Source organism: Malaclemys terrapin, chromosome 15, assembly GCF_027887155.1.
Source record: "Malaclemys terrapin pileata isolate rMalTer1 chromosome 15, rMalTer1.hap1, whole genome shotgun sequence".
Classification (NCBI taxonomy): domain Eukaryota; kingdom Metazoa; phylum Chordata; order Testudines; family Emydidae; genus Malaclemys; species Malaclemys terrapin.
The window spans coordinates 1,469,525-1,496,500 of record NC_071519.1 but is presented as its reverse complement, the minus strand read 5'-3'; the positions used below and the strand labels follow the sequence as shown (position 1 = coordinate 1,496,500).

Sequence of the window (26,976 nt, the reverse complement as noted above, 5' to 3'; positions counted from 1 at the left end):
GCGCAGGCGCCGGCAGGTGGGCGGTTGGGCGCGCGCCGCGCCTGCGCCCAGCTCCGCGGAGGGCGGCACGTGAGGCGGAAGACGGTGGCGGACCACGCAGGCGCCATCTGGGGGGAGGAGGAGAGAGGTCACGGGTCGGCGCATGCGCGGGGCGGACAGCGAGGCGGAAGAGCGAGATGGCGCCCCGTAACTCCCCCACCAGCATCACCACCGCGCGCGCATGCGTGGAGAGGGGGGCGCGAGGGGAAAGCGGCTCAAGGCGCATGCGCGTAACCGCAAGTCAAGGCAGGCCGGGGCCCGCGCGTGCGTCTGGGAAAGAGGAAGGCCCGCGCATGCGCGAGAGAGGAGCCGACCGAGACGGGCTGCGCTTCATTTACGCATGCGCCGGGCGGGAGACAGGGATGGAGGGGGGAGCACGTGCGGGGCGCGGCTGTGAGGGCGAACAGGGCGCGAGGCGGGCGGACGGTGTTCCCGCCTTTTTCACCTGCTGGGGGCGGGGCCTCGGTCTGGGGCGCGACGGGGCCTAGTGCTGAAGGGGCGGGGCCTGAACTTAGGGGGAGTGGGGCGGTCTGGGGGGGAGGGACGGACTCTGTGGGCGGGGCCTGCTCGTGAGGGGGCGGGGCCTAGTTCAGAGCAAGGCGGGGCACCCTGAGGGGGAGAAACCTGTATCTGTGGGGGAGGGGCCTGTTCTTCAGGGGGCGTGGCTTGACCCTGCTGGGGGAGGGGTGGTCTAAAGGGGGGGGCTGGATGGCAGGAAGAGGGGGTGTCTCCCCACTAGGCTGAGGGCGTCACAGGGGGGGTGGGGAATGGGGCAGGGGCCTGTCCCCTCTGGGGGGCGCCGGCTCCCACCCGGCCCCAGGGCGGGGACTGGCTGGCTCAGGGGGGCGGGGAATGGGGCAGGGGCCTGTCCCCTCTAGGGGGCGCCGGCCCCCACCCGGCCCAGGGCGGGGATTGGCTGGCTCGGGGGGGCAGGGAATGGGGCAGGGGCCTGTCCCCTCTAGGGGGTGCCGGCTCCCACCCGGCCCCAGGGCATGGATTGGCTGGCTCAGCGGGGTGGGGAATGGGGCAGGGGCCTGTCCCCTCTGTGGGGCGCCGGCTCCCACCCGGCCCCAGGGCAGGGACTGGCTGGCTCAGGGGGGCGGGGAATGGGGCAGGGGCCTGTCCCCTCTGTGGGGCGTCGGCTCCCACCCGGCCCCAGGGCGGGGATTGGCTGGCTCAGCGGGGTGGGGAATGGGGCAGGGGCCTGTCCCCTCTGTGGGGCGTCGGCTCCCACCCGGCCCCAGGGCGGGGATTGGCTGGCTCAGCGGGGTGGGGAATGGGGCAGGGGCCTGTCCCCTCTAAGGGGAAACAAGCAGGTTTATTGATAAAAAATGTCCCCGCCGGCCGGGGGCGACAGCAGTGTGGCATTATGCCAACATGTGGCGGGTGGGCTGGCCGCTTCCGTCAGCCCTGGGCGAGCGCCCCGCCAGCACTTCCCCCCTGCCCAGTGGGCGTGCCGGGCGAGGCGTTCATGGCGTCCGTCTCCCGCACACGCCTGTCCCCGTGTGCCGGAGCCGCTTCAATCTCAGCCGGGTCAGCCAGTCGCCGCCTTTTCCCTGTTCTCTGTACCTGGGCTGTCGCCCAGCACCGCGCGAGGCCTATGCCAGCCGCTGGCAGGGTCCTGCCCTGCCCTGGGCTTGCGACAGGGGGCCCCTGGCCACACCCTCCTCCTCTGGGGCTGGGTTGGCAAAACGAAGGGGCGGCTGCCAGGAATGGAGCCTTCTCTCCCGCCGCTGGAAGGCACACACACACACACACACACACACACACAAACTAGAGTGTCCACACCCACACCCCAACCCCACCGAGTGTGTACACACCCACTCAGCAGGGATGTACACACATACACACACTAGAATGTGTACATACACACACACCCCAGAGTGTGTACACACACACACACACCCTAGGGTGTGTACACACCTACACACACATACCCTAGGGTGCGTACCCACCCAGCAGGAGTGTACATACACACCCTAGGGTGTGTAGATACAAACCCACACCCACAGTGTGTGTACACCCCCCATAGTGTGTGGCATGCCCCCCCTGCGGGCACAGGACAGTCACACCAGACTTCCCAGTGTAGCCAGTCCCTGTGCACTTCCCACTGGTCTCCCCCATCTCCGCCAGGCCAGCGCCCCCCGGCACCCGCAGGGGCCGTCCCCCGGGACCCCGGCGCGGAATAACCAGAGAGACGGGCCACGGTTGCAGCGCGTTTATGTAACAAACCATCTCAGAGAAGCAGGTTAGGAGCTGGTCCCGTGACAGGGGGATGGGTGCTGCCAGGGAGCAAACCCCCAGGGACCCCCCCCTTGCCCGCCCAGCCCTCTGTGGGCCACCCTGCGGGTGACCCCTTTGACCTAGCAGCCTGCGGGGTAGATCCCGGGGCGTGGGCGCGTCCCTCCCGTGCCTGCCTCCAGCCTCCCCACGGTGAGCGGGAGGAACCCAGGCAGCAGTAGTGTTGTGTGGGGCCGGGCGGCGAGGGCTCCCGCTGGCCGGGGGGTGCCCAGTGGGCGAGGCCGGGGTGACACTCAGCGGTTAGTAGTGGCAAGGAGGGGGTGTGATGCGCCCCCCCTCCCCCGTGGGAAGTCGGCCTCTGGAATGTAGTGACGGGGGGAGGTGGGGAGCGGGGCGGTGGGTGCGGGCCGTCCGCCAGGGGTGAGCCTCCGGCATGCTGCGCTGCCGGGCGGCCCTGCCCGCGGGGTTCAGGGGGCTGTGCCAACGGGCAGGGAGAGGGGCTGCCCCTGGGCGGGCAGAGAATTGGTCCCAGCCCCCCTCACCGGACGGAGGGGGGGGTCTCTGGTCACCGCCCGGGGTGGGGTGGAGCGGGCACGCCCCCCGGACAGGGAGAGGGCACGCAGCTCCGGCCCCGCGGGCGCCTACGTCCACACCTCCACGGGGATCATGCCCTCCTTGCTGTTGAGCGGGGGCAGGAGAGACTCCTCGGCCAGGAACCGGAGGGGGAACTGCACCACGTGGCCCCGCACCTGGGCCAGGTGTTGGCGGGCCAGCTCCGGGCTGACGCCGGCCAGGTTCTGCACCCCTGCGTACCCCCGCAGGGCCCGGAGCGACGGCACCGCGTTGGTGGGGAGGCAGCGGAACACCTGTGTGTGGGGGGGGAGCCGTGGGTCAGAGCCGGGTGGGGCTGGAATCCACACCCACAGTGCCCCTCACTCCCCACCCGCAGCACCTGCCCCCCGCAGCTCTGCCCCCACCAGCTCTGCCGGTGCCCCTCACTCCCGACCCGCAGCCCCTGCCAGCCCAGCCCTGCCCCCCCCAGCCCCGCCGGTGCCCCGCACTCCCGACCCGCAGCCCCTGCCAGCCCAGCCCTGCCCCCCCCAGCCCCGCCGGTGCCCCTCACTCCCGACCCGCAGCCCCTGCCAGCCCAGCCCTGCCCCCCTCAGCCCCGCCGGTGCCCCTCACTCCCGACCCGCAGCCCCCCCCAGCCCTACCAGTGCCCCTCACTCCCGACCCGCAGCCCCTGCCAGCCCCGCCCTGCCCCCCCCAGCCCTACCGGTGCCCCTCACTCCCGACCCGCAGCCCCTGCCAGCCCTGCCGGTGCCCCTGTGACGAACTGGGCCTGTTCTCACGGTGGTCTGTGAATGCTGACAGGGGAGTGTTCTGGGATAGTCTGCATTGCAGGATGGGATCTGCCCGAGGGCGCCCGAGGGCGCATACCTGAGTGTGTAACATGAGAACCCAGGAAGGGGTTGAAGGGGAGGCGACTCCTTAGCCCAGGAAACTGAACAAAGGCTGTGGGAGGGGTCGCTGAAGGGGAAGTGCTGGAAGCAGGCAGGGAGAGAGGGCTGGGGGGCAGAAATGGCTCTGACCTCCCAAGGGGGGCTGGGCTGGAATGCCCAGGGACCCCAAGATGGACCTAACTGAGGGGGTCCCTGTTGTCTGTGCCTGCAAGACCTGTCTTGGACTGTATTCCTGTCATCCAAATAAACCTTCTGCTTTACTGGCTGGCTGAGAGTCATGGTGAATCGCAGGAAGCCGGGGGTGCAGGGCCCTGAGTCCCCCAATACTCCGTGACAGCCCCTCACTCCCGACCCGCAGCCCCTGCCAGCCCAGCCCTGCCCCCCCCAGCTCTGCCGGTGCCCCTCACTCCCGACCCGCAGCCCCTGCTAGCCCAGCCCTGCCCCCCGGGCTCCCCACACACCTGATCATAGATGTTAGCGTTGCTCAGGGCGGTGGCTTTCCAGACCCCGTGGAAGAAGTGGTCGCTGACTGGATCCTGGATGTTGAGGCTGGAGGCGCCCGACTCCCCCAGAAGCGACCTGCGGAGAAGGGCCCAGTGCTGAGATGAGGTGCCCGTGCCCAGGTACCAGCGCAGCGGGGGGGCGTGGGATTGCGCCCCGTGTTTCCAGGGCGAGGGGCACGCACAGAGCTGGGGGTGTGGCCAGCAGGCCTGCGGGCGGCGCACACCCACCTGAAGCAGTCGAGGCGCAGGCTGAGTGCGAATTTCCCCGCCTGGTACGGCTCCCCGTCCATGAGCGACGGGACCAGCTCCGCGTCCTCCACCAGCACGGCCAGCTCGCTGTCCCTCTTCCCCAGCAGGCTGCGGTCGTTGATGTTGGCAGAGCCTGGGGGTGCAAAGGACGGATCAGAGCCCTGCCGGTGCCCCTCACTCCCAACCCGCAGCCCCCTACCAACCCTGAGCTTCCCCCAGCTCTACCGGTGCCCCTCACTCCCGACCCGCAGCCCCCTGCTAACCCAGCCCTGCCCCCCACCAGCCCTGTCAGTGCCCCAGTGGAGGGGACTGGGGCCAGTGGGTTAGAGCCGGGGGGGCTGGGAACCAGGACTCCTGGGTTCTCCCCGGCTCTGGCAGCAAGTGGCCTTTCATGGGTTACAGGCGGAGAGAGGTGGCGGGCCAGGACTCCTGGGTTCGCGCCGGCACTCACCGATGAGGACGCGGCGGTCGTCGGCGATGAGCATCTTGCTGTGGATGTAGACCAGCTCGGTGATGAGGGTGCCGCTCAGCTCCCCGTGGGTGCGCAGCCCGCAGATGGAGATGTAGTTCTTCCACTCGTCCCCAACTGCCAGGGGGGTGGGGGGAGAATGCGGGTTACTCAGCCCCCCAGGGTGCCAGGGCTGGGGGTCCTGAGCTCATGGGGGGCTGGGGTCCTTCCTTGGCCAGGGTACTGACCTCCGACATAGCCCTCACTCCTGGGTTCTCTCCCCGGCTCTGGGAGGGGAGTGGGGGCTGGTGGGTTAGGGCAGGGGGGGCTGGGAGCCAGGACTCCTGGGTTCTCTCCCCGGCTCTGGGAGGGGAGTGGGGGCTGGTGGGTTAGAGCAGGGTGGGCTGGGAGCCAGGACTCCTGGGTTCTCTCCCCGGCTCTGGGAGGGGAGTGGGGGCTGGTGGGTTAGAGCAGGGTGGGCTGGGAGCCAGGACTCCTGGGTTCTCTCCCGGCTCTGGGAGGGGAGTGGGGACTGGTGGGTTAGAGCAGGGGGGGCTGGGAGCCAGGACTCCTGGGTTCTCTCCCGGCTCTGGGAGGGGAGTGGGGACTGGTGGGTTAGAGCAGGGTGGGCTGGGAGCCAGGACTCCTGGGTTCTCTCCCCGGCTCTGGGAGGGGAGTGGGGACTGGTGGGTTAGAGCAGGGGGGCTGGGAGCCAGGACTCCTGGGTTCTCTCCCCGGCTCTGGGAGGGGAGTGGGGGCTGGTGGGTTAGAGCAGGGGGGGCTGGGAGCCAGGACTCCTGGGTTCTCTCCCCGGCTCTGGGAGGGGAATGGGGGCTGGTGGGTTAGAGCAGGGGGGGCTGGGAGCCAGGACTCCTGGGTTCTCTCCCCGGCTCTGGCAGGGGAGGGGGGGGCTGGTGGTTAGAGCAGGGGGGACTGGGAGCCAGGACTCCTGGGTTCTCTCCCCGGCTCTGGCAGGGGAGGGGGAGAGGGGGTCAGAGAGGAGCTCGGCTCTGCCCCCCCCCGACACTCACTGGCGGCTTTCAGGCGGCACAGGATGGAGGAGTCGCCCCGGCAGAGCGTCCTGGGGGAGAAGGAATGAGGCAGCCGGTGAGTGGGGCCCCTGTGCCCCCCACAGTTCACCCTGCCCTGGGACCCCTCCCCACATAATACTAGTGCTGGGCTCCCCTTCCCCCTCCCCAGTGGCTTCCCCAGCCGCCGCCTCCTCCTGCTCCCCCTTTGTGACCCCCCCGTACCGGTAGGTGAAGTGCAGGATGGCCTGGATCGAGTTCCCCCCCCCCTCGGCAATGTCCCCCTCGAACCCGGGCAGCAGGGGCAGCAGCACGAAGACCCGGAACCGCGTCTGCTCTCTGCGGGGACGGACGGACAGGGAGAAGTTACCCCCACCCACCCACAGGGAGAGCCCCTCCCCCGCGGGGGCTGGGGTCCCAGCGTTAGTCCTGCCCCCTTCCCCCCTGCGCAACATGAGCCGCGTCCCCCTCCCCAGAGCCAGTCCTGGGGTCCCCCCATCCCCTCCCGGTGCCAATCCGCCCCCCCCTCGCAGCCCACCACAATAGAACCCTGCCCCCACCCTCGCCCCGGGGCCTGACAGACACCGGGTCCCCCCTCCCCTGGGGCCCAACAGACGCCGGGTTTCCCCCCCCCCCGCCATGGGGTGACAGACACAGGGTCCCCCCTCCCCTGGGGCCCGACAGACCCCGGGTTCCCACCCCCCCCCCCACCATGGGGTGACAGACACAGGGTCCCCCCTCCCCTGGGGCCCGACAGACGCTGGGTTCCCCCCCCCCCCCCGCCATGGGGTGACAGACACAGGGTCCCCCCTCCCCTGGGGCCCGACAGACCCCGGGTTCCCCCCCCCCCGCCATGGGGTGACAGACACAGGGTCCCCCCTCCCCTGGGGCCCGACAGACCCCGGGTTCCCCCCCCCCCCGCCATGGGGTGACAGACACAGGGTCCCCCCTCCCCTGGGGCCCGACAGACCCCGGGTTCCACCCCCTCCCATGGGGTGACAGACACAGGGTCCCCCCTCCCCTGGGGCCCGACAGACGCCGGGTTCCACCCCCCCCCCCATGGGGTGACAGACACAGGGTCCCCCCTCCCCTGGGGCCCGACAGACGCCGGGTTCCCCCCCCCCCCGCCGTGGGGTGACAGACACAGGGTCCCCCCTCCCCTGGGGCCCGACAGACGCCGGGTTCCCCCCCCGCTGTGGGGTGACCTGTGGGCGCGCAGGATGCGGCTGACGATGGCGTCCCCCACCGTGTTGAGCACTGCCCGCCCGTCCGCACAGCTGATGAAGAACTGGTTCTGGGGGGAGATGGGGGGTGAGAGCCCGGCAGAGAGACCTCCCCCGGCCCAGCCCCAGCCAGGCCTCCCCGGCTCCCAGGCCCCCCCGGCCCAGCCCCACCTCGATGTAGATGTAGTGCTGGCTGGTCTGGATCAGGCTCAGGTAGGCGTTGTAGATGGAGCACTCGTGGGTCCCGGCTGACCAGCGATCCACCGAGCGCAGCACCTGGGGGGCCAGGGGGCAGGGTGAGGGGACCCTCTGCGGCCATCCCGTGACCTCGTCCCCCGTGACCCCCGGCCCCCTGCTACCTGCCCAGAACTGCGTGTCCCCCACCCCCTGAACCCATCGCATGACCCCCTGAGATCCCTAATGCCCTGGGCCCATAGGGTGACCCCCGGGACCTTTAACTCCCTGGGCCCATTGGGTGATCCCCCCCCCATTCCCTGGGCCCCTAGGGTGACCTGCCCTCCATTCCCCGGACCCCTGGGAGATCCCCCCCCCATTCCCTGGGCCCCTAGGGTGATCCCCCCCCCATTCCCTGGGCCCATAGAGTGACCTGCCCCCTATTCCCTGGGTCCCTAGGGTGACCTGCCCCCTGTTCCCTGGGCCCGTAGGGTGATCCCCCCCCATTCCCTGGGCCCCTAGGGTGACCTGCCCTCCATTCCCCGGGCCCCTAGGGTGATCCCCCCCCATTCCCTGGGCCCCTAGGGTGATCCCCCCCCATTCCCTGGGCCCCTAGGGTGACCTGCCCTCCATTCCCCGGGCCCACAGAGTGACCTGCCCCCCGTTCCCTGGGCCCATAGGGTGACCACGGGACCTTTAACTCCCTGGGCCCCTAGGGTGACCTGCCCAAGCTCCCTGCCCCGGGGCGCCCGCTGACCTGCACGTTGGCGAGCTGGGCGCCGGCGAGGGGGCCGGGCAGGCGGTGGGTGGCACCAAGCGACTTGGGCACCAGGCAGGGGTACTCCGGGCCCCGGTACTTGTTCTTCACTGTCTGCAACGGGACGGGAGGTGGGCGGGGAGATCGCAGGTACCACCCCACCCCCTGGGGACAGGGACCCGCCCCGGCCTGCCCCGCTGTTCCCCCCGCGCCCCCCACAACTCGGGCCCACTGCCAGGCTCCCGGCGGCCCCGGACCTTGGTGAAATTCCAGCGCTGGATGAAGTGACGGGCGACGTCGCGGGCGGCTCTGCCGTGCACGGCCACCCCCACGTCCCGCCAGGGCATCCGGGGCATCCGGGACCTGTCAATGAAATCTGACCCCCGGGGGGAGCCGGTCAGCAGGAGGGCAGGGGCCGGTCGGGTGACCCTTGACCTCCCCCCGCCCCGGATGACCCTAGAACCTGTGTCCGAAGAGCCCCTGGAACAATCCCCAGCCCTGCTTGTTGGCCATCCTGAATCGAAGGGACTTTTCTGGGCAACGCACTGGCTGGGCCTGGGTCACCTTGGCTGCAGGGTGGAATTGGGGGTCAGACCCCACCCAGTGGGGGAAGAGGGTGCTTTGTTGCTAAGGGGAGGTCCACTTGAGCTCCCTCGATGGAAGGGCACAGTTAAGGAGATGTAACGCTTTCACAGGAACAGTTAAGGGGATGTAATACTCTCAGGGGTACAGTTAAGGTGATGTCAAGTTCTCAAGGGCTCAGTTACCGGGGTGTAATGCTCTCACGGGTACCGTTAAGGGGATGTGATGCTCTAACGGGCACCGTTAAGGGGGTGTAACACTCTCATGAGCACAGTTAAGGAGGTGTAACATTCTCAGGGGCACACTTAAGGTGATGTAATGCTCTCGGGGCACAGTTAAGGGGATGTAACACTCTCAGGGGCACAGTTAAGGGGATGTAACGCTCTCAAGGGCTCAGTTACCAGGGTGTAACGCTCTCAGGGACACAGTTATGGGGGTGTAATGCTCTCATACACATGCCAGTGGCAGAGTTAAAGGGATGTAGTCCCTAGTCAGCCCCAGGCACCCACTGGCTGCCACGCACGCTGCCAAGCCCAGCCCCCCAACCCCCGATCACCTTCGAAGGGCCGGTCGAGCTGCACCCAGTCCTTGGTGATGAGGTTGCTGTAGTCCTTGCCCAGCCAGAGTTGCTGGTTGGCTGCCAGGTTGACGGGCGGCTCATCCCCAAGGAGCACCCCGCTCGGAGGGAGCCAGAGCCCGGCGTGGGGAGCGGGGTCCAGAGAGAGATGGGGGGAGGCAATCGGGGGGAGAGAAGCTTGGGGCCCTGGGGCAGGCGGCTCCCCAGGAGAGGAGGGGGCCGAGTGGGGGGCTCTGACCTTGGTGCCGGGGGGCAGGTCGGTGAGCCGGTAGTGGTGGTCATCCCAGCGCCCGTAGGCCAGGTCCAGGCCGCCAAGAAAGGCCACGCTCTGGTCCACCACCACCAGCTTCTCGTGGTGAGCCCACAGGAACACGACGGACGAGACGTGGTCGGGGTGGCGCATCACCTGGGCCGGGGGGGAGACAGCTCAGAGACCCTTCGCCTGGGTCCCGTCTCCCCTCCCCGGGCCCGCTGGGGGCGAGCGCCCTGCGCTGCCCTCCCGGACGACTGGGTCCCATTCTCAGGGGCGAGCGCCCTGCGCTGCCCTCCCGGACACCTGGGTCCTATTCTCAGGGGCGAGTGCCCTGCGCTGCCCTCCCGGACGCCTGGGTCCCATCTCCCAGTCCCCTGTTCTGCGTCCCGGACGCCTGGGTCCCCTACCTTAATGTTGGGGTGCAGCAGCATGAGTGCCCGCTTACTGTAGCCGCTGTTGATCCCAAGGGCCAGCTCCACCTCCTTGAAGAGCAGCACGCAGACCCGCACGCCCTCCTCCTGGGGTGGGCAGGCAGGGCATTAGGAGGGAGCGGGGGGGCCTGGGGACCCCCCCCGCCGGGGCACTCACCGCCTTGTGCTTCAGGAGGATGTCCAGGCGCCAGTCGTCCGTCTGCGCCGGGCGCTTCAGGTGCATCTCAGGGCTCAGCCTGTGGGCAGAGAGGGGCCTGGATCGTGGCGGTTTCTGCCCCCCCGGAGCCCTGCCCCCCCACCCGTCGAGATCCCGGCTCTCTGAGGGCCCCTGCTCCGAGCCCCGCCCGGGTCCCTGCACTGCATTCACTTGGGTTGGAGCTCGGCTCCGGAGCCGGCGCCATGGGGGGAGTATCCCAGAGCAGGTGGGACAAACGCCCGGCAGGGCAGGGCTGGGGCTATTGGTCCCGGCTCAGTGCACAGGGCTGGACCCCTCAAGGTCCCACACTCCCGGGAGGGGTGTGGGGCCGGGCCCTAGAAGGGGAGGCAGGGACGAGGTTGGGGGGCAGGCAGGAAGGGTGGGGAGGGTGAACAGCGCAGAGCCCTGGGGGTCAGAACCCGGGGGGGGGGCAGAGGGTGCATGTGAGGCCCAGGGCCCTGGGGGGCAGCAAGGGGTCAGGCCAGGGCCCTGGGGGGTGGGCCGGGGCCCAGGGGGGCAGCAGGGGAGCAGGCCGGGGCCCTGGGGGGCAGCAGGGGGGGTCGGCCAGGGCCCTGGGGGAAGCAGGGGGGTTCAGGCCAGGGCCCAGGGGTCGGGCCAGGGTCCTGGGGGGCAGCAGGGGTCGCTCACCACCAGTCGGTGATGTAAATTTCCTCCTTCGCTTGCATCAGTGCGTCGCCCACAGCTGCAAAGTACCCGGCGCCGTTCACGAACCTGCCACGGGGGGTGGGGAAGAGACTGGAATCTTGGGGGGATGGTGACTACCAGGAACAACCCCCCCATCTGCCCCCCACTAACCCCCGATTCCCCGGCACCGGAACCTGCCCTATCTCCCTCCCCCAACCCCCTCCACACAGGATCCTGTCCCCTCCCCCTGCACAATCCTCGCCCCCCTCACCAGCGGGTGGGGGTGCCCTCGCGGACGGGCGCGAAGGCCTGGTGCCGGTGCAGGTGCAGGAAATCGTCGCCTTGCTGCTGGGCAAGCTCTGTGATCTCCTGCCCCCACCAGCGCGCCTGCCGGTAGCTGCTGCACTTCAGAATCAGCGTCCTGCGGGGGTGGGGGGGGAGAAATCACAAACCAGGCCCCACTCCCCTCCCAGAGCCGGGGAGAGAACCCAGGAGTCCTGGCTCCCAGACCCCCCTGCTCTGACCCACCAGCCCCCACTCCCCTCCCAGAGCCGGGGAGAGAACCCAGGAGTCCTGGCTCCCAGCCCCCCTGCTCTAACCACCAGCCCCCACTCCCCTCCCAGAGCCGGGGAGAGAACCCAGGAGTCCTGGCTCCCAGCCCCCCCTGCTCTAACCCACCAGCCCCCACTCCCCTCCCAGAGCCGGGGAGAGAACCCAGGAGTCCTGGCTCCCAGCACCCCCTGCTCTGACCCATCAGCCCCCACTCCCTTCCCAGAGCTGGGGAGAGAACCCAGGAGTCCTGGCTCCCAGCCCCCCTGCTCTAACCCACCAGCCCCCACTCCCCTCCCAGAGCCGGGGAGAGAACCCAGGAGTCCTGGCTCCCAGCCCCCCTGCTCTAACCCACCAGCCCCCACTCCCCTCCCAGAGCCAGGGAGAGAACCCAGGAGTCCTGGCTCCCAGCCCCCCCTGCTCTGACCCACCAGCCCCCACTCCCCTCCCAGAGCCGGGGGAGAACCCAGGAGTCCTGGCTCCCAGCCCCCCCTGTTCTAACCCACCAGCCCCCACTCCCCTCCCAGAGCCGGGGAGAGAACCCAGGAGTCCTGGCTCCCGGCCCACTCCCACTGTTGCCACCCCCCCCCGGCAGGGTGGAACCCCAGCGTCCGGACCTGGCGGTGTTCTCGATGCGGACCCCGTACTTGCTGTCGGTGGATTTCTTCCCCACCATGACGCTGAATCCCGGGTCGAAGAGCAGCACAAAGGAGACGACCCCTGACTCCGGCTTGAGGTACAGCAGGAAGGAATCCTTCACCACCAGCCACCTGGGGGGAGACAGGGTCCCGTGAGCAGGGAGGGGGCCACACAGACCCCAGCCCCACCCCGGCCCCCCAAGCTCACCTCTTCGACCAGCGGTAGCAGATCTGGTGGCGCCCACAGCAGTTGAGCCCCTGGATTCGGTGCCCGCCAGAGCGTTTCAGGATCATGCCCTCCCTGCAGCAGGAGCCAGGTCACTGGGGAGAGAACCCAGGAGTCCTGGCTCCCAGCCCCCCCTGCTCTAACCACCAGCCCCCGCTCCCCTCCCAGAGCCGGGGAGAGAACCCAGGAGTCCTGGCTCCCAGCCCCCCCTGCTCTAACCCACCAGCCTCCACTGCCCTCCCAGAGCCGGGGAGAGAACCCAGGAGTCCTGGCTCCCAGCCCCCCCTGCTCTGACCCACCAGCCCCCACTCCCCTCCCAGAGCCGGGGAGAGAACCCAGGAGTCCTGGCTCCCAGCCCCCGCTGCTCTAACCCACCAGCCCCCACTGCCCTCCCAGAGCCGGGGAGAGAACCCAGGAGTCCTGGCTCCCAGCCCCCCCTGCTCTAACCCCCACTCCCCACTCCCCTCCCAGAGCCGGGGAGAGAACCCAGGAGTCCTGGCTCCCAGCCCCCCTGCTCTAACCACCAGCCCCCACTCCCCTCCCAGAGCCGGGGAGAGAACCCAGGAGTCCTGGCTCCCAGCCCCCCCTGCTCTAACCACCAGCCCCCACTCCCCACCCAGAGCCAGGGAGAGAACCCAGGAGTCCTGGCTCCCAGCCCCCCCTGCTCTAACCCACCAGCCCCCACTCCCCTCCCAGAGCCGGGGAGAGAACCCAGGAGTCCTGGCTCCCAGCCCCCCCTGCTCTAACCCACCAGCCCCCACTCCCCTCCCAGAGCCGGGGAGAGAACCCAGGAATCCTGGCTCCAAGTGGCCCTCGCTCCCCCCCCCACCTCACGCCCCTACTGTGTGTGGGAAGCTACCCTGGCTGGCTGCCCTCGCCCCCCTGTACAGCCCCCCCTCCCCGAAGTGATTGCCCTGGTGGCTGGCAGGGTGGCAGGTCTCTGGGCAGAGAAAGTGAACTGGACTCACAGGCCCTTGGGTCCCAGGTCGGGGATGAAGGAGAGCTGGCTGACATCCAGGAACTCCGCCTGCAGGGAAGAGCTGCTCAGAGCAAGACCGGGCAGAGAATGGAACCCAGGAGTCCTGGCTCCTCCCCCCCCTTTAAGCCACCAGCCCCCACTCCTCTCTCAGAGGTGGGGAGAGAACCCAGAAGTCCTGGCTCCCAGCCCCCTCTGCTCTAACCCACCAGCTCCCACTCCCCTCCCTGAGCTGGGGAGAGAACCCAGGAGTCCTGGCTCCCAGCCCCCTCTGCTCTAACCCACCAGCTCCCACTCCCCTCCCTGAGCTGGGGAGAGAACCCAGGAGTCCTGGCTCCCAGCCCCCTCTGCTCTAACCCACCAGCTCCCACTCCCCTCCCCGAGCTGGGGAGAGAACCCAGGCGTCCTGGCCACCAGCCCCCACTCCCCTCCCAGAGCAGGGGAAAGAACCCAGGAGTTCAGGAAGTTGAAGGGGGAGCTGTGGGGGGGCCAATACATTACCATGGCGTGGTAATTGCGGTAGAAGGACATTTCCAGCAGGGAGTTCAGGTAGCTCTCGAGGTACTTCTGTGGGGAGCAAGGGGAGGAGTGAGAGTCCCCCACCAAGTGGCCTGGACCCCCACCCCACACACACATCCCCTACTGTCTTCAAGGGCTCCCCATCTCCCCGTTCCTCCCTCCCTAAATCTCCGCTCCCCTCACCGGCAGAGGGATAAACCTCCCTGGTTTGTACAGAACCAGGCCGAGATCTACTAGCTCTAAAATCTGCCAGGACCCGGGGACTGGACAAAATTGCTTCAGTTCCCTAGCACCAGATCCTGCTTCCCTTGGTCCACGAGTCCCTTTTCAACGCCGGACGTGCCGAGAAACCCGGGCCTTACCCGGCCAGCGTGTTTAGAGTAGGTGCATCTGACTAATTAAAATGCTTTCACTTGACATGAATTCAACTTTCCACCCGAGTACAGTATGACACCTGAGGTGGGTCAGAGAATGGAACCCCAGAGTCCTGGCTCCTTCCCCCCCTGCTCTAACCACCAGCCCCCACTTCCCTCCCAGAGCTGGGGAGAGAACCCAGGAGTCCTGGCTTCCAGCCCCCCCAGTCTAACCCACCAGCCCCCACTCCCCTCCCAGAGCCAGGGAGAGAACTGTGACGCTCTGTACTTTGGGGGAACACCCTACACCCCCATGTTCATTGTTGTAAAATTATTGTGTGGTATCCAATGCAAAATTTGTATGTTGGGTGTCTTCGGAAGGCTCATGATTCACTGAACATTGTTGTTACAGTAACGTTCTAGGTTATAATTTCATGTGTATAGTTATGAGGCTGAAAATGTGTCCTCATGGCTTAAAGCAAACCCAGGCAAAAACTCTCCAGAAGCAGAGAGGCAGTTCACACCTCATCAGGGCAGGTGTGCCCATATTTAAAAAAGGGAAGAAGGAGGATCCGGGGAACTACAGACAGCTTACAGTCAGCCTCACTTCAGTCCCCAGAAAAATCATGGAGCAGGTCCTCAAGGAATCAATTCCGAAGCACTTAGAGGAGAGGAAAGTGATCAGGAACAGTCAGCATGGATTCACCAAGGGCAAGTCATGCCTGACTAACCTAATTGCCTTCTATGATGAGATAACTGGCTCTGTGGATGAGGGGAAAGCAGTGGATGTGTTATTCCTTGACTTTAGCAAAGCTTTTGATACAGTCTCCCACAGTATTCTTGCTGCCAAGTTAAAGAAGTATGGGCTGGATGAATGGACTGTAAGGTGGATAGAAAGCTGGCTAGATCGTCGGGCTCAACGGGTAGTGATCAACGGCTCCATGTGTAGTTGGCAGCCGGTTTCAAGCGGAGTGCCTCAAGGGTCGGTCTTGGGGCCGGTTTTGTTCGATATCTTCATTAATGATCTGGAGGATGGCATGGACTGCACCCTCAGCAAGTTTGCAGATGACACTAAACTGGGAGGAGTGGTAGATACGCTGGAGGGTAGGGATCGGATACAGAAGGTGTTGCGGATTGTGGGGGAGTTAGGGCCCTGCACCCCTCTTCCCGAGATTCACTGCGACTCTCAACCAGCCAGTAAAGCAGAAGGTTTATTTAAGGACAGGAACACCGTCTCAAGCAGAGCGTGTAGGTACGACCAGACCCCCTCAATTAGGTCCCTCTGGGAGGTTCAGGGAGCTTAGACCCCAGCTTGGGGTTCCCTGCGTTGCACCACCCAGCCCCAACCGAAACTAAACTCCAAGCCCCTCCCGCTGCTCCTCTCCTTTGTCCAGTCTCCCGGGCAGAAGGTGTTAATTCTCCCCACCCCCGTTCCTGGCTCAGGTTACAGCTCAGGTAGCTTCCTTCAAGGGAAGTCCCACATCCCCACTGCAACCCCCCTGCAACATTCCCAGGTCAAATCTGCCCTGCTCCCTGCTCTGTCACATCTCTCCCCCCTTCGAGACTGAACTGAGCGGGGTCACTCTGACCAGTGACCTGGGGAAGTTCAGGGCTCCCTCTCCGGGACAATGCGTCCGCTATCAGGTTGTCACGTCCCTTCACATGGACCATATCCATGTCATAATCCTGCAGGAGCAGGCTCCATCTCAGGAGCTTGGCGTTGGCTCCTTTCATCTGGTGCAGCCAGGTCAGGGGAGAGTGGTCGGTGTGCACGGTGAAGTGACGCCCAAAGAGATATGGCTCTAGTTTCTTGAGGGCCCACACCATGGCCAGGCATTCCTTCTCGATGGCCGCGTAGTTCTGCTCCCGGGGTAGCAACTTCTTGCTCAGGTACACGATGGGGTGTCTCTCCCCCTTTTCATCCTCCTGCATTAACACCGCCCCCAGTCCTGTGTCTGAGGCGTCGGTGAACACCATAAAGGGCTTGTCAAAGTCTGGGTTTGCCAGAACTGGGCCACTGACCAGAGCCTCCTTCAGCGCCCGGAGAGCCTCCTGGCACTCCTCGGTCCAGACCACTTTGTCTGGCTTCCCCTTCTTGCACAGCTCAGTGATGGGGGCGGCTATGGCGCTAAAGTGGGGCACGAACCTCCGATAGTACCCTGCCATCCCAATAAAGGCTTGGACCTGCTTTTTGGTTTGAGGAGCGGGCCAGTCTCTGATCACCTCCACTTTGGCTGGTTCCGGCTTTAGGCAGCTGCTTCCCACCCGGTGGCCTAGGTAGGATACCTCAGCCATCCCCACCTTGCACTTCTCCGGTTTTACGGTCAGCCCAGCCTTCTGGAGTCGGTCCAGCACTTGTCTAACCTGGGATATGTGGTCCTCCCAGGTCTGGCTAAAGACACAGATGTCATCGATATACGCCACGGCAAAACTCTCCATCCCCCTCAGTAGCTGATCCACCAGGCGCTGGAAGGTGGCCGGCGCTCCCTTGAGGCCGAAGGGCAGGGTCAGGAACTCATAGAGCCCCAGAGGGGTGACAAAGGCCGATTTCAGCCTGGCATCTGCATCCAGCGGCACTTGCCAATAGCCCTTTGTAAGATCCATGGTGGTAAGGTACCGAGCACCTCCCAGCTTGTCTAGGAGCTCGTCCGGCCTGGGCATGGGGTAGGCATCGGCTACAGTGATGGCATTGAGCTTCCGATAGTCCACACAGAACCGGATCGACTCGTCCTTTTTGGGGACCAGCACCACCGGCGAGGCCCAGGGGCTGGAAGACGGCTGGATCACCCCCAAAGCCAGCATGTCATTGACCTCTCTTTCCAGGTCCTGAGCAGTTTTCCCTGTGGCTCGGAAGGGGGAGCATTTTATAGGCGGGTGCGATCCTGTCTGCACCCGGTGGACAGTCAGATTAGTGCGTCCAGGCTGGTTGGAAAACAGCTGCTGGTACAGATGCAGCACCCCTCCGATCTCAGCTCGCTGGGCAGGGGTTAGCCGATCAGAGAGGAGAATTGCTTCCAGGGGGAAGCCAGCTCTTGTCCCAGGGAATAGATCTACTAAAGGGTCATTTCCCTGCCCCTCCCACTGTCCACACACGGCCAACACCATATTCCCCCTGTCATAATATGGCTTCATCATATTCACATGGTACACCCGGTGGTGGTGTGCCCGGTTCGACAGCTCCACCACATAGTTTACCTCGTTTAGTTGCTTGACAACCTTGAAGGGCCCTTCCCAGGCGGCCTGGAGTTTGTTTTTCCTCACGGGGATGAGGACCATCACCTGATCCCCAGTGGCGAAGGCGCGGGCCCGTGCTGTGCGGTCATACCAGACCTTCTGCTTCCTCTGGGCTCTGGCCAGATTCTCCCTGGCCAGGCCCATGAGCTCGGCAAGTCGTTCCCGGAAGGTCAGGACATACTCCACCACCGACTCTCCGTCAGGAGTGGCCTTCCCCTCCCATTCGTCTCTCATCAGGTCCAGGGGCCCCCTTACCCGCCTTCCATATAGCAGTTCGAAAGGCGAAAACCCGGTAGACTCCTGGGGTACCTCCCTGTACGCAAACAGCAGGTGAGGTAAGTACTTGTCCCAGTCCTGCGGGTGCTGATTCATAAATGTTTTCAGCATCATTTTTAGCGTCCCATTGAACCTCTCCACCAGCCCGTTGGATTGGGGGTGATATGCTGAGGCCCAGTTGTGCCGGACCCCACATCTCTCCCACAAGCACCGGAGTAGGGCCGACATGAAGTTGGACCCTTGGTCCGTCAAGACTTCCTTGGGGAACCCCACTCGGCTGAAAATGGTCAGCAGCGCATCCGCCACAGTGTCTGCTTCGATGGACGATAAGGGCACTGCCTCGGGGTAGCGGGTGGCGAAATCTACCACCACCAGGATGTATTTCTTCCCAGACCGGGTCGTCTTGCTGAGAGGTCCCACTATGTCCATGGCCACCTTCTGGAAAGGCTCCTCTATGATGGGCAAAGGTCTCAATGCTGCCTTCCCCTTGTCCCGGGCCTTCCCCACCCTCTGGCAGGGGTCACAGGATCGGCAGTACTGCCGGACGTTGGTGAAGACCCTGGGCCAGTAGAAGTTCTGTAGCAGCCTCTGCCTGGTGCGCCGGATCCCCTGGTGCCCTGCGAGAGGGATGTCATGGGCCAGGTACAGTAGCTTGTGGCGAAACTTCTGGGGAACCACCAGCTGCCTCCTGATCCCCCACGACTCCACTTCCCCCGGGGGAGCCCACTCTCGGTACAGGAACCCCTTCTCCCACAGGAACCTCTCCTTGCATCCTCTCCTCATGGTCTGTACCACACTGAGGTCAGCCAGGCCCCTTAGCTTCCGCAGGGAGGGGTCCTTCTGCAACTCGGCCTGGAACTCGGCGGCTGGGGAAGGGATGGGGACCTGCTCCCTCTCGTCGGCTGGGTCGGAAGCCCCAGCCACCCCGTGGCCTGTCCTTGGGTGTTCCCTCCCCACCCGGGAAGGGTTCGGTGCCTCCGGTGGGACATCCTTCCCAAGGTCAGGGCGTAGTGCCCCTCGCCGGCTCTGGCTACGGGTCACGACTAAGGCGGTCTGGGGGCTGCTTGGCCAGTCCTCTAGGTCCCCCCCATCAACACCTCCGTGGGCAAATGGTGGTGCACTCCCACGTCCTTGGGGCCCTCCTTGGCCCCCCATTTCAGGTGTACCCTCGCTACGGGAACCTTGAATGGGGTCCCGCCCACCCCGGTCAGGGTCAGGAAGGTGTTGGGCACCACCCGATCTGGGGCCACCACCTCGGGCCGGGCCAGTGTCACCTCTGCGCCCGTGTCCCAGTATTTATAAACTTTCTTCCCATCCACCTCCAGGGGAACAAGGCACTCGCTCCGCAGGGACAGCCCCGCGCCAACCCTGTAAACGGAGAACTTTGAATCCGGAGCATCTGGCCCCCCAGAGAAGCTGGCCGGGGGCCCTTCTCTCTCTTGAGCAGTTGATAAGCTGCCAGCCCCTCTTGCGTGGGAAGCCTGCCCCTCGTCCGTCTGGGCCTCTACCAAGTTAACCCGGTGCGGGTTCGGTCTGCTCAGTCTGTCTTTGAGCTTGGGGCACTGGGCCTGAACGTGGCCTCTTCGGCCGCAGTAATAGCAGCTCATGTCCCGTGGGTCCCCTCGAGCCGGTCGGTTGTCCCTGATGCTGGGCATTCCCCGTGGGAGGGGATTCCCCATATTCCCCCTTTGGGAGGTCCCAGGGTGACTCTCTCTCTGCATCGCGGCGGGCCTGTTCCTTTGGGGCTCCTCCCTGCCACCCCCTGACCGGCTCTTTACAAACTCATCAGCCAGCTGCCCGGCGTGTCGCGGGTTCTCTGGCTTTCTGTCCACCAACCACAGCCTCAGGTCGGATGGGCACCGCTCATACAGTTGCTCCAGTACCAGCAGTTTAATCAGGTACTCCTTCGTCTGGGCCCCACCAGCCCACTTGCTGGCGTATCTTTCCATGCGGACGGCTAGTTGCAGATATGAGATCTCAGGGGTTTTATCTTGACTCCGGAACCTTTCCCGGTACATCTCAGGAGTCAGCCCAAACTCACGTAGCAGGGCCTTTTTGAATAGTTCGTAGTCCCCTTTCTCTGCCTCTCCCAGTTGGCGGTACAATGCCATGGCTTTGGGGTCCAGTAAGGGGGTAAGGACCCGGAGTCTGTCCGCGGGATCAACCCGGTGCAGCTCGCAGGCCGTCTCAAAGGCCTCCAGGAAGTCATCCATGTCCTCCCCCTCCTTGTATGGGGCCATGATGCACTTATCAAAGCTCCGTGCAGTCCTGGGTCCCCCCTCACTCACCGCAGCCGGGGGTTCGCTGCCCTTCAATCTCGCCAGTTCCAGGTCATGCTGACGCTGTCTCTCATTCTCCTGTCTCTGTCTCTCTTCATGCTGACGCTGTCTCTCATTCTCCTGTCTCTGTCTCTCTTTCTCCTCCCGTTCATGCTGTCTCTGTTGTTCATGATCCTCCAGCTCTCTCAGTTTTAGCTCTTTCTCCCATTCCAGCCAATTCCGCTCCACGGATGCCGAACGTCGCCGGGAGGATCCTCTGCTGGCCGGCGAGCTTCGCCGGGAGGGTCCCCTGCTGGCCGGGGGGGCCACGGCGCCTTCGGTATTTGCTGGGCTCCTCTCCACCCTTCCCCTAGGCATAGGAAGGAGGGGTCTCGGGAAGCCCTCAGCAGCCGGCTGACCACTCCCAGCTGGGACAGACACTGGTGCCTGCGCTGCATTTGCCAGGCTGCTTCCCTGAGACACAGGGATCAGTTCATTCGCGCGATCTTCCGCCTCCAGCTGGGCAATGAGCTGTTCTTTGGTGAGCCTCCCAATGCGCAGCCGCCTCTCCTTGCACAGCTCCACCAGGTCGCTCTTAAGCCGCTTGGCATACATCTTCCTGCTGGCCACTCACCGGCCTGTGTGCTCACAGCTCCCCACAGTTCCCAGGGGGACCCCTAGTGTGCCAGCCCTTCTCGAGGTCACCGCCTCTCTGCCAGGGTCGAGCTGCAGACTCCTCCGCCCCTGGGACCACTCGCTGCGATCCCCCCGGGGGACCCTGTTACTGCAAAAGTCCTTCTCGCTGGTCACACACTCCCAGGGGTAATAACCGTCTCTCTCCCACTCTTCAGCAGGCCTGGTCCCCGTCAATCCCCCTTCGTTTTACTGCTCCCCAGTCACTTACTGCAGGAAGCGCCGTCCACGGGGTGCAGTAGATCCCGCCGCTGCCACCAGTTGTTGCGGATTGTGGGGGAGTTAGGGCCCTGCACCCCTCTTCCCGAGATTCACTGCGACTCTCAACCAGCCAGTAAAGCAGGTTTATTTAAGGACAGGAACACCGTCTCAAGCAGAGCATGTAGGTACGACCAGACCCCCTCAATTAGGTCCCTCTGGGAGGTTCAGGGAGCTTAGACCCCAGCTTGGGGTTCCCTGCGTTGCACCACCCAGCCCCAACCGAAACTCAACTCCAAGCCCCTCCCGCTGCTCCTCTCCTTTGTCCAGTCTCCGGGGCAGAAGGTGTTAATTCTCCCCACCCCCGTTCCTGGCTCAGGTTACAGCTCAGGTAGCTTCCTTCAAGGGAAGTCCCACATCCCCACTGCAACCCCCCTGCAACATTCCCAGGTCAAATCTGCCCTGCTCCCTGCTCCGTCACATCAGGACCTAGACAAATTAGAGGATTGGGCCAAAAGAAACCTGATGAGGTTCAAGGACAAGTGCAGAGTCCTGCACTTAGAACGGAAGAATCCCATGCACTGCTACAGACTAGGGACCGAATGGCTAGGTAGCAGTTCTGCAGAAAAGGACCTAGGGGTCACAGTGGAGGAGAAGCTGGATATGAGTTGACAGTGTGCCCTTGTTGCCAAGAAGGCTAACGGCATTTTGGGCTGTATAAGTAGGGGCATTGCCAGCAGATCGAGGGACGTGATCATTCCCCTCTATTCGACATTGGTGAGGCCTCATCTGGAGTACTGTGTCCAGTTTTGGGCCCCACACTACAAGGAGGATGTGGAAAAATTGGAGAGAGTCCAGCGCAGGGCAACAAAAATGATTAGGGGCTGGAGCACATGACTTATGAGGAGAGGCTGAGGAACTGGGATTGTTTAGTCTCCAGAAGAGAAGAATGAGTGGGGATTTGATAGCTGCTTTCAGCTACCTGAAGGGGGGTTCCAAAGAGGATGCATCTAGGCTGTTCTCAGTGGTGGCAGATGACAGAACAAGGAGCAATGGTCTCAAGTTGCAGTGGGGGAGGTCCAGGTTGGATATTAGGAAACACTATTTCACTAGGAGGGTTGTGAAACACTGGAATGGGTTACCTAGGGAGGTGGTGGGATCTCCTTCCTTAGAGGTTTTTAAGGTCAGGCTTGACAAAGCCCTGGCTGGGATGATTTAGTTGGGGATTGGTCCTGCTTTGTGCAGGGGGTTGGACTAGATACCTCCTGAGGTCTCTTCCAACCCTGATCTTCTATGATTCTATGAACCTGGCCCAGCCTCACAGGAACAAAGGATGCTGTCCTAGGCAGCAACAAAAGGATTTGTTAGACTCTGAGTGAGTCACCCCCCTTCCCTTGGTCAGTGTGGGACTGCGATGAGGTAATGCTCACCTGACTCTGAAGGGGGGGCGGGAACCAAGAAGGAAAAAAGGACATGATCAAAGGGAGAGAAGCACAGAATATCCGGGTTGGAGGAGAACTCAGGAGGTATCTAGTCCAACTCCCTGCTCAAAGCAGGGCCAACCCCCATTTGCCAGGCTCTTCCTCTCTCTTCCACCTCCATCTACAGACATCACCCCCCAGCGACTGAAGCGCCGATCAAAGGGGAGAGCCTGGCTGAAGGGCAACCAGCCAGCCTGTGGTGAGAAGCATCTAAGTTTGTAAGGACGTTGGAAGCATTAAGATCGGCTAAGAATGCGCTTTGCTTTTATTTCATTTGCCCAAATCTGACTTCTTGTGCTTTACTTATAATCACTTCAAATCGTTCTTCATAGTTAATAAATCTGTTTATTCCACCTGGAGCCGTGCGTCTGGTTTGCAGCGTGTCAGAGGCTCCCCTGGGGAGAACAAGTCTGGTGCATATCAATGTCTTTGTTAAAATGACAAACTCATATCAGCTGGCAGCGTCTAGCGGGCACAACTGGGCACTGCCAGACGGAGGTTCCCAGGGCTGTGTCTGGGACCGGAGATATTGGCTGGTGTCGTTCGGTTGCACAAGCCAAGGAGCAGCTGACATGCCAGAGGGTGTGCGTGACCAGCGTAAATCAGGGATGTAATGCTGTCCGGCCTGCCTCCCGGACTCCTCCCCGCCCCCCAGAATTCACACGGGGGCTCCCCAGCACCCACAGTCGCCCCATGGGGCCCCCCACGGCCCTTCCTAGCCCTGGAACCCCCAGAACCCCCCACCCTCCAGCATCCCACCCCCCTGCCCCCTACCTGTTTGCTGGAGGGGCGTCTGGAAGTGCCATCACCCCCATGCGGCAGGGCAGGCATCTCCAGAGAGGTGGCCTCTGCACGGGACCCATGGAAAGCAAACCTGGGGAGGGGGGTGGAATCAGAGATGGGGTGAGAATTAGCGGGGACAGACCCCTGCCCCATTCCCCACCCCCCTGAGCCAGCCAGCGCCCGCCCTGGGGCCGGGGGGGAGCCAGCGCCCCCTAGAGGGGACAGGCCCCTGCCCCATTCCCCACCCCCATGAGCCAGCCAGTCCCTGCCCTGGGGCCGGGTGGGAGCCGGCGCCCCCTAGAGGGGACAGGCCCCTGCCCCATTCCCCGCCCTGGGGGCGTTATTCTAGGACGGTTTGGGGCTGCTCGTGGCTTTGGAGACCAATCTAGGGCTCAGGAGGAGGCATGTGGAGCAGCAGGGACCGGGGCCCTCACAGTGCTTGGGGGGGGGGGGGGGATTCCTGTGGCACAGGCCCCATTGCGGGGGGGGAGGGGGTTCGGACCTGGAGAGGGGCAGGAAGCTCATGAAGATTTTGTGTCTCATCAGGTCACGGTGCAGCTCCTGGAAGTGCTTGAACTTCTTCTTCATGGTCCAGGTGAAATCCCCGTGGGTCAGTCGCAGGGAGTACAGTGTGCTTGGCCGGATCTGCGGGGAGAGAACCCCGGTGTCCGGGCTGCCAGGCCCCCCTGCTCTAACCCCCCAGCCCCCTCCCATCCCAGAGCCGGGGAGAGAACCCCGGTGTCCGGGCTGCCAGCCCCCCCAGCTCTAACCCCTCAGCCCCCTCCCGTCCCAGAGCCGGGGAGAGAACCCAGCAGTCCTGGCTCCCATCCCCCCTGCTCTGACCCACCAGCACCCACTCCTCTCTCAGAGCCGGGGAGAGAACCCAGGAGTCCTGGCTCCCAGCCCCCCTGCTCTGACCCACCAGCCCTCACTCCCCTCCCAGAGCTGGGGAGAGAACCCAGGAGTCCTGGCTCCCAGCCCCCCATCCCCACTCACCTTGGAGCCGGTGGTGTAGCGCTCGGTGCCCTCCACCCGGGCAGTGACTGGCACCCCCTTGGCAAACACTGGCCCCTGCGACTTGAGCGGCTTCAGGTCATAGACCACCAGGAAGGGGTAGAGCGGATCCCCTGCGGGATGGACGGACGGGTCAGGGTGGGGGTAACCCATGGACCCCTCCCTGTCTCCCTCCCCCACATGCACGGAGGCAGCAAAGCCCCCTGCTGAGTGCCAGACATGGACACACTGAACCCCAGTTCGGGTGGGCCAGGCACCAGGACGCCTGGGTTCTTGGGGAGGGTCCTGACACTCAGCCCTTGGCCGCAAGGGTCGGCTGCCCACCCCCCACGCCGTGCCAGGGAGCCAGAGACTAAAGTCTTAGCCCCCCCCCGCACCTTCCCCTGGGGCCTCCCCACTCACCTGGTTCCTCGCCCTCCCGCAGCCCCTCCACTTCGTCCCCGTCCACCTGCAGGTCCGAGGCGTCCAGCGAGCTGCCCCCCGCGAAGGGGCCAGCCAGGGTCTGCATGGTGCCAGCCTCTGCCTGGAGAGGAGCGGAGATGGGGACGGGGAGAGAACCCAGGAGTCCTGGCTCCCAGCCCCCCCTGCTCTAACCCACCAGTCCCCACTCCCCTCCCAGAGCCAGGAGAGAACCCAGGAGTCCTGGCTCCCAGCCCCCCCCCCCACCCCGCTCTAACCCACCAGCCCCCACTCCCCTCCCAGAGCCGGGGAGAGAACCCAGGAGTCCTGGCTCCCAGCCCCCCCTGCTCTAACCCACCAGCCCCACTCCCCTCCCAGAGCTGGGGAGAGAACCCAGGAGTCCTGGCTCCCAGCCCCCCTGCTCTAACCCACCAGCCCCCACTCCCCTCCCAGAGCCGGGGAGAGAACCCAGGAGTCCTGGCTCCCAGTCTCCCCTGCTCCAACCCACCAGCCCCCTGGCGACAGGGAATCTCTGGGGTGGGCCATTTCCTCATGCAGCTGAGGGGGGGACCCAAGAGTCCGAGAGGTAAGAATGGGGATGCAGCCCGGTCTCCAGCAGGGCATCGCTGGGGGGATAGGACCCAGGCATCCGGGATGGCAGTGCCAAGGGCGGGAGGGGGGCAGGCGGAGAGATGCTTTGGCTGGGTTTCCTGGAACAAATTCCTGGAGGGGGTGTCAGGCCAGGCTCCCCCCCCCCCCCGCCAGGGCAAGCAAGGGCTGACCCAGGTTGATCCGTCGGTGACGCGGGGGGCATTGTGGGGTTAATTGGGGGGAGCGGCTCCCCCCGGCTGTTTATGTAACAGCGGCCACTGGCCTGCAGCCCAGACAGTCACTATGGGGACGGGGGGGGGGGGTTACAGAGCAGAGCTCAGGGGGCACTGGTGGGGGGGCTGCGCTAGTAGGGGGCTGGGGACAGCCTCTGTCTGCAGCCCCTCCTCCCCCCAGCTAGGCCATCTGCGCTCCCAGATCCCTTTCCTGAGCCCCACAGCCCCCCCGCCCCCAGTCCTCCCGCACTCATCATCCTGCCCCCCAGCCCCCTGCCAGCCCCCCAGTCCACCCCATCCTACAATCCCCCTGACCCACCTGTGCCCCCCAGTCCCGCCAGCCTCAACCCACAGCCCTTGACGATCCCGCCCAGTGCCCCTCAATCCTGCCCCACAGCTCTGCCGGTGCCCCTCACTCCCAACCCGCAGCCCCTGCCAGCCCAGCCCAGCCCTGCCCCCCCCCCAGCTCTGCCGGTGCCCCTCACTCCCGACCCGCAGCCCCTGCCAGCCCGGCCCTGCCCCCCCCAGCTCTGCCGGTGCCCCTCACTCCCGACCCGCAGCCCCTGCCAGCCCGGCCCTGCCCCCCCCAGCTCTGCCGGTGCCCCTCACTCCCGACCCGCAGCCCCTGCCAGCCCGGCCCTGCCCCCCCCAGCTCTGCCGGTGCCCCTCACTCCCGACCCGCAGCCCCTGACAGCCCAGCCCTGCCCCCCCCAGCTCTGCCGGTGCCCCTCACTCCCGACCCGCAGCCCCTGCCAGGCCGGCCCTGCCCCCCCCAGCCCTGCCGGTGCCCCTCACTCCCGACCCGCAGCCCCTGCCCCCCCAGCCCCCCCAGCCCGCGGTTGTAATTAGCAAACAGAGATTTGGAGTCAGTTCCGAGTCACGTGGGGGAGCGGTGGCGGGGGGGGGGGGGGGGTCTGGTGGCCGGGGGAGGGGCAAAGAGCGGCTGTGTCCCCGCAGCCCCCCCTCATGTGCTGCATCTGGGGAGGGTCCCGTCGCGAGGGAGGAGCAGGGGGCTGAGCTCCGCCCCGGGGGGGGGGGTTGCTCTGGGTAACGGGGAGCGGAGAATGGGATCCCCCCCCCCAAGAACGAGCTGGACCCTCCCCTGGTTATGGGGCGGGGACCAGGTCTAACCCCCCACCCTCCCGGGAGGGACCGGCAGCAGCAGCAGCGACCCCCAAGGCGAGGGGCGTCCCGGGGGGGGCACGAGGAGGGGGTCTAGGATCTCCCCCCACCTTGCGGGAAACCCCGACACTTACCCAGGGGTCTCCCCGCCCGGCCCCACGGCCTGGGGGTGCGCGGCTGGGTGGGTCCCGCGGCGCTGGGCCGGGAAGGGGAAGTTGTGGGGGGAGCTTGGAGCGTGTCCCGGGACAGCCCAGCCCAGCCTCCTCCCCCTGCCAGCCAGACACACCCTGCCCCATAGACGGGAGGGGGCGGCCCGCGGCCTGGGGGGTCCCCACCGGGGGAGCAGGGACCGGCTCTGGGACCCCCCCTCGGAACGGGGCTCCAGGGAGACCCTACAATAACAAACCCTCCTGCGCTGCTCTGGGCACCCCACGGCCCAGCCCCAGTTGTGGGGCCCGTGGGGCCAGATCCCGGCAGCTGCCGGTGCCCCTCACTCCCGACCCACAAAACCCCCACTCTGCCGGTGCCCCTCACTCCCGACCCGCAGCCCCTGCCAGCCCGGCCCTGCCCCCCCCAGCTCTGCCGGTGCCCCTCACTCCCGACCCGCAGCCCCTGCCAGCCCGG

The 26,976-nt window shown here is 65.4% G+C and overlaps 1 protein-coding gene across 3 annotated transcripts; it reads right to left on the bottom strand.

Annotated features, from left to right (window-relative positions):
• Positions 1–2,242: 2,242 nt before the first annotated feature.
• On the bottom strand, positions 2,243–26,735 carry PLD2 (phospholipase D2). 3 transcript variants are annotated; one of them, XM_054005798.1, is made up of 24 exons: positions 26,487–26,735; positions 24,410–24,530; positions 23,990–24,120; positions 23,496–23,638; positions 22,985–23,084; positions 13,700–13,765; positions 13,191–13,249; positions 12,205–12,297; positions 11,976–12,128; positions 11,081–11,230; positions 10,813–10,896; positions 10,126–10,204; positions 9,945–10,055; positions 9,264–9,690; positions 8,383–8,501; positions 8,126–8,239; positions 7,366–7,470; positions 7,177–7,265; positions 6,197–6,310; positions 5,975–6,024; positions 4,947–5,081; positions 4,475–4,628; positions 4,205–4,322; positions 2,243–3,146 (listed from the first exon to the last, which is right to left on the bottom strand). In XM_054005798.1, the coding sequence occupies exons 1-24, from the start codon at positions 26,646–26,648 to the stop codon at positions 2,922–2,924; spliced, it is 3,102 nt and encodes a 1,033-aa protein (XP_053861773.1). In that variant the 5' UTR covers positions 26,649–26,735; the 3' UTR covers positions 2,243–2,921. The 3 variants fall into 3 exon arrangements, with proteins under 3 accessions (XP_053861773.1, XP_053861774.1, XP_053861776.1); XM_054005799.1 differs by having other exon boundaries at positions 12,006–12,128; XM_054005801.1 differs by lacking the exon at positions 8,126–8,239.
• Between the last annotated feature and the right edge of the window lie 241 nt (positions 26,736–26,976).